At 50.5% G+C, this 12,241-nt stretch overlaps 1 protein-coding gene across 2 annotated transcripts; it reads left to right on the plus strand.

Annotated features, from left to right (window-relative positions):
- Positions 1–421: 421 nt before the first annotated feature.
- LOC135278347 (hydrocephalus-inducing protein-like) lies at positions 422–9,895 on the plus strand. Of its 2 annotated transcripts, XM_064384905.1 has the most exons (6): positions 422–670; positions 2,340–2,456; positions 3,970–4,089; positions 6,094–6,213; positions 7,977–8,110; positions 9,701–9,895. In XM_064384905.1, the coding sequence occupies exons 2-6, from the start codon at positions 2,385–2,387 to the stop codon at positions 9,744–9,746; spliced, it is 492 nt and encodes a 163-aa protein (XP_064240975.1). In that variant the 5' UTR covers positions 422–670; positions 2,340–2,384; the 3' UTR covers positions 9,747–9,895. The 2 variants fall into 2 exon arrangements, with proteins under 2 accessions (XP_064240975.1, XP_064240976.1); XM_064384906.1 differs by having other exon boundaries at positions 422–2,456.
- Positions 9,896–12,241: the final 2,346 nt, after the last annotated feature.

Genomic DNA, 12,241 nt, shown 5'->3' on the forward strand with positions numbered 1-12,241 from the left:
GCTCCTGTGCCTTTTCCTGGGAGCACAGCCCGAAACCCAGCTGTCCCTCCTGTCAGGGAGTTGTGCAGAGGCAGAAGGGCCCCCTGAGCCTCCTTTTCTCCAGGCTGAGCCCCTTTGCAGCTGCCTCAGCCCCTCCTGGGGCTCCAGCCAGGATAGAATCCTGGTGCTGTACAAAGATTAGTGTACAGACCTGCCATAGGTGCCTTTGTCAGCACATTTTAAACTTTCCTGGCTACAGAAAGGCTCTGCAGCAAACACACGAGTCAAGTCAGCAGGGACAGTGCCAATGTCCTTTGGCAATGCGTGCGGCCCGGCCCGGCCCCGCGCTCGGTGCCGCGGTTGCCTGGTAACCGCGCCCGGGCCCTCAGCGTCTGTGCCGGCGCCGCGGCCTCAGCGCCAGAGCTCGGCCCTGGCTGCTCGTTTGCAGCCTCGGCGCCTTTAGGCGGCTGCACTCGGCCATTGCCACGGCAGTTGTTGGCACAGCATTGGTTTCTGTCAGCCACTGCTGTCAATTGGCAGAGAATTGGTCTCTGTGAGCGACTCCTGAACTCGCAAAGCATTGGTCTTTTTGCGAGGGACTCCGGAACTCTCAGAACATTGGTTTGTGCCAGGGACTCCGGAACTCGCAAAGCATTGGTCTTTGCGAGGGAGTCCTGAATTTCCTTTGAAGGTAAAGATTGACTCAAATTGTACTTTCTGGTTTTGTCCCATCTGTGCTCTGAAAGAGAATGCCACAGGGAGATACAGGATGGTGGAATGTACAGCTGAGGGGATGAACAATAGATGGTCTACTGATGGTGCTTTTTGCTCACTGAACAAATGCAACATTTCCTAAGTACACTAGTTTATAGAGTTTTTCCTGTAGTATTTATTTAAACTACTTATAGGTGAGTGAGTTCTGTTCAAATTTCAGTGGGTTGTTATGATCTGGTTATTAAAATGTTTAAGGAGGTGCCCCTGAATTAAGGTGCAAAATGAGACCATCTGCCAAAGTGGATAGTCTGGATTTTATGTAACAGTAAATGTGAGGAAGAGAGAGGGAGAAAGAAATAGAAAAAGGAGGGGGGGACGGAGGTTGATGGGAAGGGGGCATGAAAGAGAGTGACAGAGACAGATTTAGTAGAAAAGATCACCATTCCATGGATCCCATCCCATCCCATTCAATCCTCTTCTGGTCTTCTCTGTGGTGAGGTTTCGCAAAATGTAAGACTCCAATGGATGAATGCGGATTTGGGCAAGGTGGGACAGCCCAGGTACCTCCCTGGGGAAGGGCAAGTTGGGCTCTGTCTTTTGCTACTTTCAAATAATATACATTGTTAGCACCAGTATATCCTTTGAGTCTGCCACGAATTGGGCAGTGGATTTTCGGATCTGTTGTGTTACTTTGCATGCCATGCAGTCATCTGGTGCAAGGCCTCAGAAATGGCTCTGGGGGCACTTTGGGGGTCTTTGATGGGCTATGACACCCCCTGAGCTGCCCCTGATGGGAATGTCCCCTGGATGTGGCCTTCTGGGGGTGGGGGTTGTAGAGCTGAGCCAGTTTGTGTGAGGGAGGATGGGTGTCCACTGCCCCTTACCAGAGGTTGTGCCACAGACCCAAAATTTCCTCCTGCCCCTCTGTTGATGGGAGGTGTGTGTGCAAACCTGGCCTCAGCAGAGGAGTCTGTGGCTGTGACTTGCCCAGCCTGAAGGCAGACAGAGCTGATTTTCAGGACAGCTGCTGGCTGTGGCTATGGTGTGGATCTATTTTTCTCCCTTGGCCTTGTTCACTTCTCCCGAGACCTGAGCTAATGGGGCAATAGTGTCACCTTTATCTTGCCTCAAGTTCCCATGTGGGCCTTAACTCCCAGTCCCAAGTTCCAGTCAGGAGGCATTTTCAGGGAAGGGTGGGCTTGGGTGCTCTCAGCTTCTTTGTACAGTTTTGTCACAATTGGAAAAAAGTCCTTTGTAGCAATATTTAAGCCATGAGCCATAACATTGCAGTCTCTCCCAAGTCCAGTGAGGAGCAGCTGAGAGAGCAGGGGTTGTTTAGCCTAAAGAAGAGGAGGTCCACTCAAGCTGGTTTTAAGTAATATTTAAGCTACAGCTTTGTCTGTTCTAAGTATTATTAATGTTCAGCTTTTTAGCTCCAGATTTCAGCAAGATCCATTTTTGAATTGCACAAGGGAGCCATCTAGTCCAAATAAAGTCCAACTAGAGGCCTAACAATACTAGCTACTTATGCCAAGCAAGCACTTAGCTACTTTCAAATGATATAAAATGTTTAGCAGCAGTGTATGCCTTGAGTCTGCCACGAATTGGGTTCTGGATTTTCAGAGTTCCATTGTTGCTCCTTCCAGTTTTGCTGAGGCCTTGTTGCTCCTCTGTGACACCCTCCCTTCAGAATGGCTTCTGGATTCCCGAAAAAGACACCGACACCTCGTCTTTTGCTGAGGGAAAGACTGCAGCCTAGCACTGTGAGTAGCCAGTGGGGCTGTGCTCAGGCTGGCAAGTGCCCTGTTGTCCAGCAGCGCTGGGAAGCTGCAGAGCCCCTGCCCAGCTCTTTGTGCCGTGCTGCTGTTGGTGGGGGCTGTCCTGGTGCAGTAGGGAACACTGTGTGATGTTTCAGGGACAGCCCAGCGCCTTGCCTGGCTGTGCCACGGGAGCCAAGTGAAACCAATGTGCAGCTGAAGCCCTCAGCATGTGCTTCTGTGCCTGCCCTTTGCCACTGGAATTCCTTCTGTCAGGCTGGGCACTGCCCTGTGCTGCTGTGACCAACCTGCCCTTGGGCACCTGGGCATGTGGGGGGAGAGCTCAAACTCTGCCCAAAGCCTTGAGAGCCACGGCTGCTCCCAGCCAGAAGAGCTCCCAAAGCAGCAGTTCTCTCTGAGCTCCTGGGTGGGTACAGCTCCAGCCCTGCAGGCAGCACTGCAGTCAGGGCCACAAAGGTCCCTTGATGTCTGGAGCTCACTGGGCTGAAGATGCCCCAGTGCTGAGGCTCTGGCAAGGAGATCCCTGTGTTTTCTTCTCTGGAGGGCTCTGTCAGCCCAGACAGAGAAAACAAATGCTCATTAACAGAGAGAGGAAAAACTTGGACACATTCCTGTGCACCTCCCTCTTGGTACAGCTTTTCTTTCTTGCTTCTCTTGGACTCAGCCAGCAGTGCTGTCTCCTGGCTGTGAGTTATGAGTGTTGTGCAGGGATGGACTTGGGGCAGTTCTGAGAGCTCCTTCCCACTCTCTGAAAAGGGCATTGCCTCAATGCAGAGAAACGTAAGAGGAAACAAATGGCCAAAGAGCAGAAATCCCCAAACATGTCACATCAGATCACAAAGAGTCTAATGGGACACAGCCATGTGGTTGGAGTGTGTGTATTGCACCCTGTATTATTAATTGATTGGTACTAAGTATTTCAGCAAGTAACTTCCAGGGCTTCCAGAACTGCCCAAGTGGCTGTGATCGCAAATTAATTCACCAGAACCACTTGCTCAAGATAAACCCCTCTGAACAAGCACATTTCTGAGCTTCTTTCTTGCTTAAACTGCAACCCCTTGGACGAGGACACGAGGCTTGACTCCATTTTCATCAGAAGGCTGATTTATTATGTTGTATATTATACTAAAATACTACATTACAACTATACTAAAAGAACAGAGAGAAGAAGATCAGAAGGCTACAAAGACAAGAATAGAATAGGAATGAATAACAAAAATCCTGTGACTCTCACAGCCCCGGCACAGGTGGCTGTGATCGGTCACTGATTGAAAACAATCTACATGAACCAATGGAAGATGCACCCGCGGCATTCCACAGCAGCAGATAGCCATTGTTTACATTTCTTTCCTGAGGCCCTCAGCTCCTCAGGACAGGAAAAATCCTAGCAGATGCTTTTTCACTAAAAATCCTGGCAACACTTCTTGCTGTTTTTTGTTTTTGTTATTGTTTTTGGTTTGGTTTTTTGTTTGGTTTTTTTTTGTTTGTTTCCTTTCAGCTGCTTCCCTCTAAGTTCCAGCAGGAGAAGTTTCTCAGCACAAAGAAGGAGGCCAGCACTGGGGGGAGTATTCTGCCCAGAATTGGCCCATGGATAGACCTGAGCAAGAATGGTCCAAAGGTAGCCTTTTCCTGCTCTTTTCCTTTCTGTTTGATAGCAAGTTTGAAGAGGGTGTGTGCTTGTGACAGGCTTGCCTCCAGCAAAACACCTCAGTGTCCAGGTGCTGTTGTCATTGCAAGCTGCTGGCAGTGGTGGACTGGGAGTCCTGATGTGCACTGAGCCAACACAGATAACCTCTGCTGCAGCTGCTGGGCTGTGCTGGAGTGTGGCTGCCATTGCTAAAACAATGGGGGAAGGCTGGGGACACAAAGGCACAACATTGGCATGTGCCATTCTCCTGCTGAAGGAGCCACCTCTTGCTTTGGTGTGGTCACCATCAAACGCTCGGGGTCACAGGATTCCCTGCACAGTGGCAGCGTTGGCCTTGGAAGGCCAAGCACCTGCAGGAATTCCTTCAGATTTAGCAGAACCAATTGCATTCCTGCTTTGGGTTGGAACAATGTGCTGGACCCTGACAGGGTGTTAGATTTTGCAGGCTGCCAGATGTGCAGGGGAGTAGCCCTGGGCAGAGGGGAGTGGATGTGCTTTCTGTGCTCAGTGCCTACTTAGAGGTGTGTTTCAAGCTGCTTTTGTGGCAGGACTGGCTCAGTAGAAAGCACAGTCCAAAGGGGCAGGTGAGCCAGGTGGGCTGTTGAGCAGGAAATTGGCAGCAAGAGACATGGAACACACTGGTTCAGGACTGGCCTGGAGAGGGGCCTTGGGAACACCCCAGGGAAGGGCACAAGTAAGGGACAGTGTGCTGCAGGCACTCCCTTCAGCAGGCTGTGTCTGCCCTGGAGTCACAGGAGAGCTGCTGGTGTCTCTGCAGTGACAGCAGTGTGGCTGCAGAAGGCAGACAAAGCAGGGCAGAGTCTTCTCCAAGCAGTGTCTCTGCTCCAGAAGCATTTGCTGCTGTTGTGTCATTCCAGACGTGCCTCTACAATGGCATTAAATAAGATAGCAAGAATGACAAGAAAGCACCCAGTTAAAGCTCATGGGAAAAGGAGATACCAACTCCACTTTTACCCAAGTTGCTGAGGAAATAACTGAACCTTATCCACATTCAGCATTCACCTAATTTGTCCTTTTCCTGACTTCTGTTGTACTTTGTTTTTGCCTTTACCTCTGTTAGAAAGGCAGTAACTTTTAAATGCACAGAAAGAGGAAAAAATCATCAAAGCAAAAGAAAACTGTTTATTAGTAACAATTCACTTGAGCCGTGTGTGTCTCCTTGCCCCTGGAGAGGAGCAAACACAGCCTCCAACAAAATGGCAATCTTTGTATCCCCTTTGTACCCGGCCGGGACAGTCCCTGTCCCCTTTCCCCTTGGAGAGGCACTCAGGAACTTCCCTTCTCTCTGACCACCAACTTTTGTGTCCCCTCCCCTCTCATCCTCCTTCCTTTTGGTCAGGTCTTCAACCCCGTCCCTCTGCCAGCTCACAGCAACACCCAACAAACCAACCTGAACAAATCCAACCCACAAACAACACACAGAACCAACAAATTCCATCCTTTCACTTCATAACCTTTTGGCTTCATCCAAATGTCACCTCATCTCTGACACCTCCTCTGGTACTGTTCTCGTCATCCTGAGGCCTAAGTTCTAGATCCAAACAGAAATTTTCAGTTGTGTGGGCCTCAGTTTCCCTGTCTCAGAGTAAAGGACATCCCAGAATTGTTTCTCCTAGAGTCTGATGTAAATTTGTGGGTTTTACTTACTGCATGAGTGCTCAGGCCGTGCCTCAGGGGGCACAGGGCTGTGCTTAAGGAAAGTGCTGCCTGGCATTGTGGAGAAGGAAAGCTGGAGAAATCAAAAGAGTAGCTTGGCTTGAACCTGCTGGAAGCTGACCAAGCAGTTCTTGATCAGCTCCGAGCAGAGGTGGGTGAGCCACTGTTTGCCCAGTGTGTCCTGGGCAGATGTGCTCCCCCAGAGTCTGCACTTCACTGGGGGTCAGTGTAAGATTGTCCTTCATGAGCCTTCCTCCCAGCAGCTGAAGCTGTCCCTGCTCTCTCTCGCCTCTCCAGCTGCCGTCAGCTGCCCCGAAACAGAGCTTGTTTCAGGTTTCCCCACCAGAGATGGTGTTTCAGAACTTCGTGGCTCGGGAGGTCTCTGAAATGGTGCTGTCTGTGACGAATAAGGACAAGGTAAGTGCTGGCACCTGGAGCTTGAATCCTGTGCTAGAAGAGGAGAGTGCTGTCATTGCCCGAGTGGGCAGCAAAGCAAGTTATCTGCTGTAGCACATGCAGGAGAAAATGTCTCAGCCCCTTGTTCTGCAAGATGATGGAAATCTTCGAGTGCTGGGAATTGTGCCCTGATTTTGTCCATGCATTGATGGTGTCTATCCCAAAGGAGTTTCCTTCTTTTGAAAGCTGTGGATTGATAGGAATGTTGAGGCCTGTACAGTTCTGACCTGCTCTCAAGCTTTGCCTTGAGTCTATAGCACCTCCTGTGTCTCCTTGGTTAATCTTGGCTCCTGGTAGGAATCTCTGCTGCTCTCAGCCTGTTGGGCTCCCTTTGTGCAGCTCACAGTCAGAGCTCAGGGGCTGAGTCTGCTCCACTTGATGCTGGAATCACTTCTCATTAAGGGCATTGGCACTGCAGGAAACGTGTTCTGGAACAGCCCTGGAATCAGAGTGATGTAGCAGAAGCAGTGGGAGCCCTTTAGGTGCCACTTGAAGCTCCTGCTAAGCTTCATCCCGCTCTGCTCAGCTTTTCCAAGAGCAACACGGTGCTCTGCTTTCCCTTTGGAGAGCCACAGCACATGCAAAGCCATGTGCTCCTGGAGGTTTCCACCTTCACTTGAAGAAATTGTGATGGTTTTGCAATTTCCCAAGAGAGTTGAGAGGGGAAAAGTTGAAAAATGTCAGCAGTTGTGTTCCAGTGTAACGAGGAAAACAGAGACCATTGGAATTTCAGTCAGGGCAACTTTTTCTTAGATAAGCCTTGTGCCAAGGGTAGGCTGGTGGGAACAGAAAGGAGGGAGTCCAAATCATCTGGTTTAGACTTGTTGAGATTATTTTGGTGCTCAGTGTGCTAGAAAATGCATGTTTGCTGTGTCTGTGAATGCCAGAGGGCAGACCCTGGCCTGTGGCTGCAGGCAGCAATGCCCAGCAGCCCAGCTTGCCTGCACAGGCAGCAAGAAGCCCTGGAGAGCCAAGATTGGCTTTTCATACTGGAAGCACAGTGTCAGTCAGTGCTGGTCATGTTTCTCCAGGCAGAAAATGCCTTTGAAGCCCACAGTCCATAGGCACAGCCTGTCTGTGTTTCTGTCACTTTTGACAAGATGATTGCTCTCATGGTTTTATGACTCTTCCTTGCTGCTTTACTGCCCATTTAAATTCTCTTTGCCATCTCCTTGTTTTAGGGATTGTCTTGTTGTTCCTTTGGCTTTTCAGGTTTGCTTTTATTCCCAGTAAGGCCACAGTGTTTGGTCTCCTCTCTTGCTGGTGTGCCTGCATGACTGTATCCCCAGAATGTGCCTACCCAAACGTGATCTGCTAGAAGGGAATTTCTTCCTTCCCCCAGGAGAATGTGCTGGTTTGCTTTCAGGGAGCACATTCCCCCTCTGGAACATGACTGCATGGCTGAGTGCAGGCAGGAGCCAGCAGGTTTTTTGGCCTTGTTGAATGTACAGATGACTTGGTTCAGGTGCTCTGTCTCCATCCTGCTGGTGCTGACCTGCTTGGCCCTTCCTTGCCACCAGGCCCTGCCCCGCTGGCCCTGGCCAAAATGCTGGAGCCAGAGAGAAGGGACTCCAGCTGACCCTTGTGAATGATGTGCCTGCACCTGCTCAGCTGCAAGGGCTTTGGAAAAGGGGTCAAGGAGGGATGTCAGCAGGGCAGGGACAGGTCTCCTGTCGTCCTGTTTGCACAAGTGTCAAAATCATCATTTGATGTCTTTGCTGCAGATTCCTCGGCTGGTGAAGGTGTGCATGGAGAGCTGCCCTTATTTCCAGCTGGCGTGCCCCAGGGGTGTGTACCACACGGTGCCAGCAGGCGCCTCTGCCCCGTGCGCATCCACTTCAGCCCCTAGGAGAACAAGGTGAGCCTGGAGGAGCCCGAGCATAGAATTCTCTGCAAAGCCATTGTTTTCCCTGCACTCTGGGTGCAGCCCATTCCATGCTGGGAGCTTGGCTCCAGGCCGTGGGCAGGCAGCCTGCAGCCAGTCCCAGCTTGGCACGGGCTGCCAGGCACTGCAGCCAGGCCTGACAGGCTCTGCTTCCCCTCCCTGCACATCCCTGAGCATTGCCAAGGGAAGATGCACAGGGAACAGGATGAAAATGACAGAGGGCTGTTGATAGATGTTGGGCCATCTCTAGGTACAGCGGAAGGGGGTTCATGATGATGAGGAACAAAGAGGTCAGAGAGCTTTCCTCCTTCCCGGCTGGCAAGAGCTTCCCTGCCTCCCCCTGGGCTGGAGCAAGGACGGTGCTTTTTCCCAGCCTCTGCTCTGCAGCCTTGCAGCTGTGCTGTGCCAGAGCGCAAGTGAGCATGGTGCAGCTGCAGGGCCAGGGCAGAGGATGTGCTGTGCCCGTGAGCCCGGCCTGGCACAGGCACAGGCACACTGTTGCCAGGTTTTTAGAAGGTTTTTGGCAGGTTTGTAGAAGGTTTTTGGCGGGTTTTTAGAAGGTTTTTGGTTGGTTTTTAGAAGGTTTTTGGCAGGTTTTCTGAATATTTTGCCAAGTTTTTAGTAGGTTTTTGCCAGGTTTTTTTTTTGCTGGGTGCCCTTGGTCAGCAGGAGGTTGCTGAGCTGCAGGGGACTTGGACACCTGCCTGCAGGAGCTGGTGTAGGGCAGGTGCAAGCTGCAGGCAGAGCTGTGAGCCCAGAGCCCATGGCAGTGACGCTGCTGTGCCTCTGTCTTCATGCCTGTCCCTGTGCTTGCTCTGTCAGCTGGCACCCATTGCGTGCCAAAGGTGCTTTTGTGTGCAGGTTTGAACAGCAGTGCTGAGGCCCTGGCAAGTCTGATCTCAGTGCTGGGATCTGGGGGGTCAGTGTTGTGATCTGGGGGCTTGTTCATACAGAAGGGTTGAGGACATGGCATGGAAGGGAGGAAGCCTTGCAGGGAAACAAAGAGAGGCTCTTTCCAACAGCATGCTAGAAAGCAATGTTAGCACTGTTACCACTGTTCTCCTCCTGACTTGGTTGGAGAGGCAAAGTTGGAGGGGAGTTCTGAGCCAACTATGTTTCTACACCAAGCCAGAGGTGCAGGAGCTCTTTGGGTGAAGCTGTTTTCTCATCTTTTTTTTGCTGCTTCGAGTAAGTTGAACACTTTGTCCTATTCTCAAACAGTGGGAATATAGAAAGCTAAAGAGGAATGTCCTGTGTTCCCTAGCTCCATGTTCCTTAGAAGGGACTTAGGAATTCTTTAACATCATTAAAATGTAGAGTAAAAATGATGGTGGCCTAGGGCAGTTCTCTGGATGACCAAGTGACAGAAGAGCTTAATGCCACTGAGACAGGTTTTGCAAAGTGCGCTAGTGCCTCTAAAATGTGACATATCAGTAGAGCTTAGTGTTCATTTAGGGTGGGATAGGTAACTTGATGCCCTTGAAGGGTTATAGGAAATGGTTTTTCTTCTGCCATGGGGACGGCACTAAATGCCCTGTGCTGAGGCAGTTTCTTTTCCTGCAGGATTATTCCCACCAGCTGCTCTGTGTCACTGAAAGGGAAAGGATAGTGGTGCCAATTCGGGCCATTGCTGCCCGAGCTATCCTGGACTTCCCTGACCAGCTGGACTTCTCCAGGTGTCCAGTGAAGTGCAGCACCCAGAAGACTCTGCTGCTCTGCAACACCGGGAACCTGGAAGCTCGTTTCCAGCTGAGCACCCAGAGGTGAGGATCTGTCCTTGTGCAAAACACCTTTGGGTGATAACAGGGCTGGGAAAGAGCAACAAAAGGAGCCTGAGCATCCCTGCAGCCCTGGCTGGAAGGGAGCAGGATGGATGGCAGCTGCTCTTGCTTTCGGTCTTCTGAGCAGGATGCAGCCTTTGAGCTTTCTCTGTCCCAGCTTTCCTGGAGGCTGCTGCAACATGTTGGCAGCTGGCTTGCACCCTGCTGAGCACAAGCAGCTCCTGAAATGCTTTCTCAGCACTGTCAGCTAAACAGAGCCATTCTCTGGGAGGCCACAGGCACGTGGCTTTGCAGGGGTCCCAGCATCAGATGCCCAACATGAGCTGTGCTGCAGGCAGCCAGTGCAGTCCTGTTCCTGAGGCTGATCTGCTTTCCCTTGTCAGCTGAGGGCATCAGTCACCTCTTGTGTTCCATGATGAACCTTTGAAAGCCAGTTTAAAATTTCAAACAGATGATTTAAATCTCTGAATAAGGTTGTGCCCTCTTTTCATTGAGATTTCTTTTTGAATGCTCTGAAGTTCCTGTGTTTCTGCTGTTTTTTTTCATTTTGGTTTAAGTGTTTGCCAAAAGATCATGAATTCTTCCTTGGGAACTTTCATGAAGGTCGAGCTCCTCTAATGCCTATCAATATACCACATGCCCATGGGTACTTGCACAGGTGTGTAGGAAATATGAGACATTTAGTGAATATTTGAAAAGCAATTGGGCTGATTTAGAAGAGAAAAGTATTGAATAACTTTTGGACGGGAGCTCTGGCAATCATCTGAGCAGACACACTGCTCAAAGCAAGAGCAGTGTCTGGGGATTGCCAGGTGCCATTGGGAGATCTGGACCTGCCTTTAGATGCCATGCAAGGAAACAAACATACAAAGGGCCCTAGTTAAAAAGCAGAAGAAAACAACCTATTGAAACCCTCTCCATACCTTATCTTTTCTGCCTGTCAGTAGTGTGGTAGTGCCTGTCAGGGTGCAGTAGTGATTCATTGAAAGGGTAGATCTAACAGGATGAGAACTATCTTAAGGAACAGCTCACAATTCACAGATAAAAGGCCAAAAATTTAGCTTGCCAGCCCCATCTATTGGCACTGGTGTTTTCATTTGGTTATTCCAATGTCAGGGATGTCTCCTTCACAGCTCTTCTATCTGTGGGCTCAGGGAACAGCTTAGGGATGTTGGCTGAAATTCAGAGGAGTTAAGTTCAGCTGTAGAGCTTGTGTCCTTGGGTCTTGGGGAGCCAGGTCTGTGTGAGAGATGACTGCTCCAGCAGGAACAGAGGAGTCTGGTGGGTACAGCCCGGGCTGGGATGTAGGAGATGCAGGGGCTGATTTGCACTTGGTTTTTCAGTCCTGAAAACTGAGTCCTGAACTTGGCTGGATCCTCTTCTCCTGATAATTTGAAAAGAAGAAGATCCCTTCTTTCTCAGGCAAGCCCTGAAGTCTCCCCCAGGAGTGTTATTGCCATCCTGCCATCTGAGGGCAGGAGCATGTAACATGGGGCAGCAGTGGGAATGGAATGGAATGGAATGGAATGGAATGGAATGGAATGGAATGGAATGGAATGGAATGGAATGGGATGGAATGGGATGGAATGTAGTGCTGAAGTGTGGCCAGGGATTCCCTTAACTGGCAGCTTCTCTGTTCCAGTGAAATTTTTGGCAGAAGAATAAGAACAAAATGCTGTGCCTTGCCCAGAGCAGGCACTGATCCCCGAGCCCCAGCAGAGAGCTGCAGCAGCCCTGGCATCAGCCCTGGAGCACATGCAGGAGCTCTGGGGCTGCTGGGGCCTTGTCTTTCCTCCCCTCTCTCCAAAGCCTCACATCCAGCACATAAGCACTGCTGTCCTAAGGCTTCTCCCTCAGCCAGCAGGGATGTTCTCACCAGTGGTAATGGGAACTGGTCAGGCCCATCATTGCAGCAATAGGTCCTTCATGAGCTGAACCTGAAGCAAGTTCATCACTGCTGACATGAACAAAGTTCAGCTTGGCAGATGTTCTCTTTATTTTTGTGTGTGATGCATTCATCACCAAAGTCCCCAGAAGACACTTGGAAGTGACAGATTGAGCAGCAGCAAAGCACCAAGGCCAGGAACTTTTGTTTCCTCAGTGGGGCTGTACAAAAGCACAAAGGCCAGCAGCTGCTGGGCAGAAGCACATTTCCCCTGAGCTCTCCCTGAGCATCAAAGCAGAGAGTCTTGTGTTTGTCAGGCAAGAGCTGTTCACCTGATCACCAATCCTGATTGCTGCTGTTAAATCCAAAGTGCACCAACACATCTGCATAATTATTTCCAACACATTGCACAGAGTTTCTCTGCTGGGCCAAGCAAAC

This window comes from Passer domesticus, chromosome 11 (assembly GCF_036417665.1).
Source record: "Passer domesticus isolate bPasDom1 chromosome 11, bPasDom1.hap1, whole genome shotgun sequence".
Taxonomy (NCBI): domain Eukaryota; kingdom Metazoa; phylum Chordata; class Aves; order Passeriformes; family Passeridae; genus Passer; species Passer domesticus.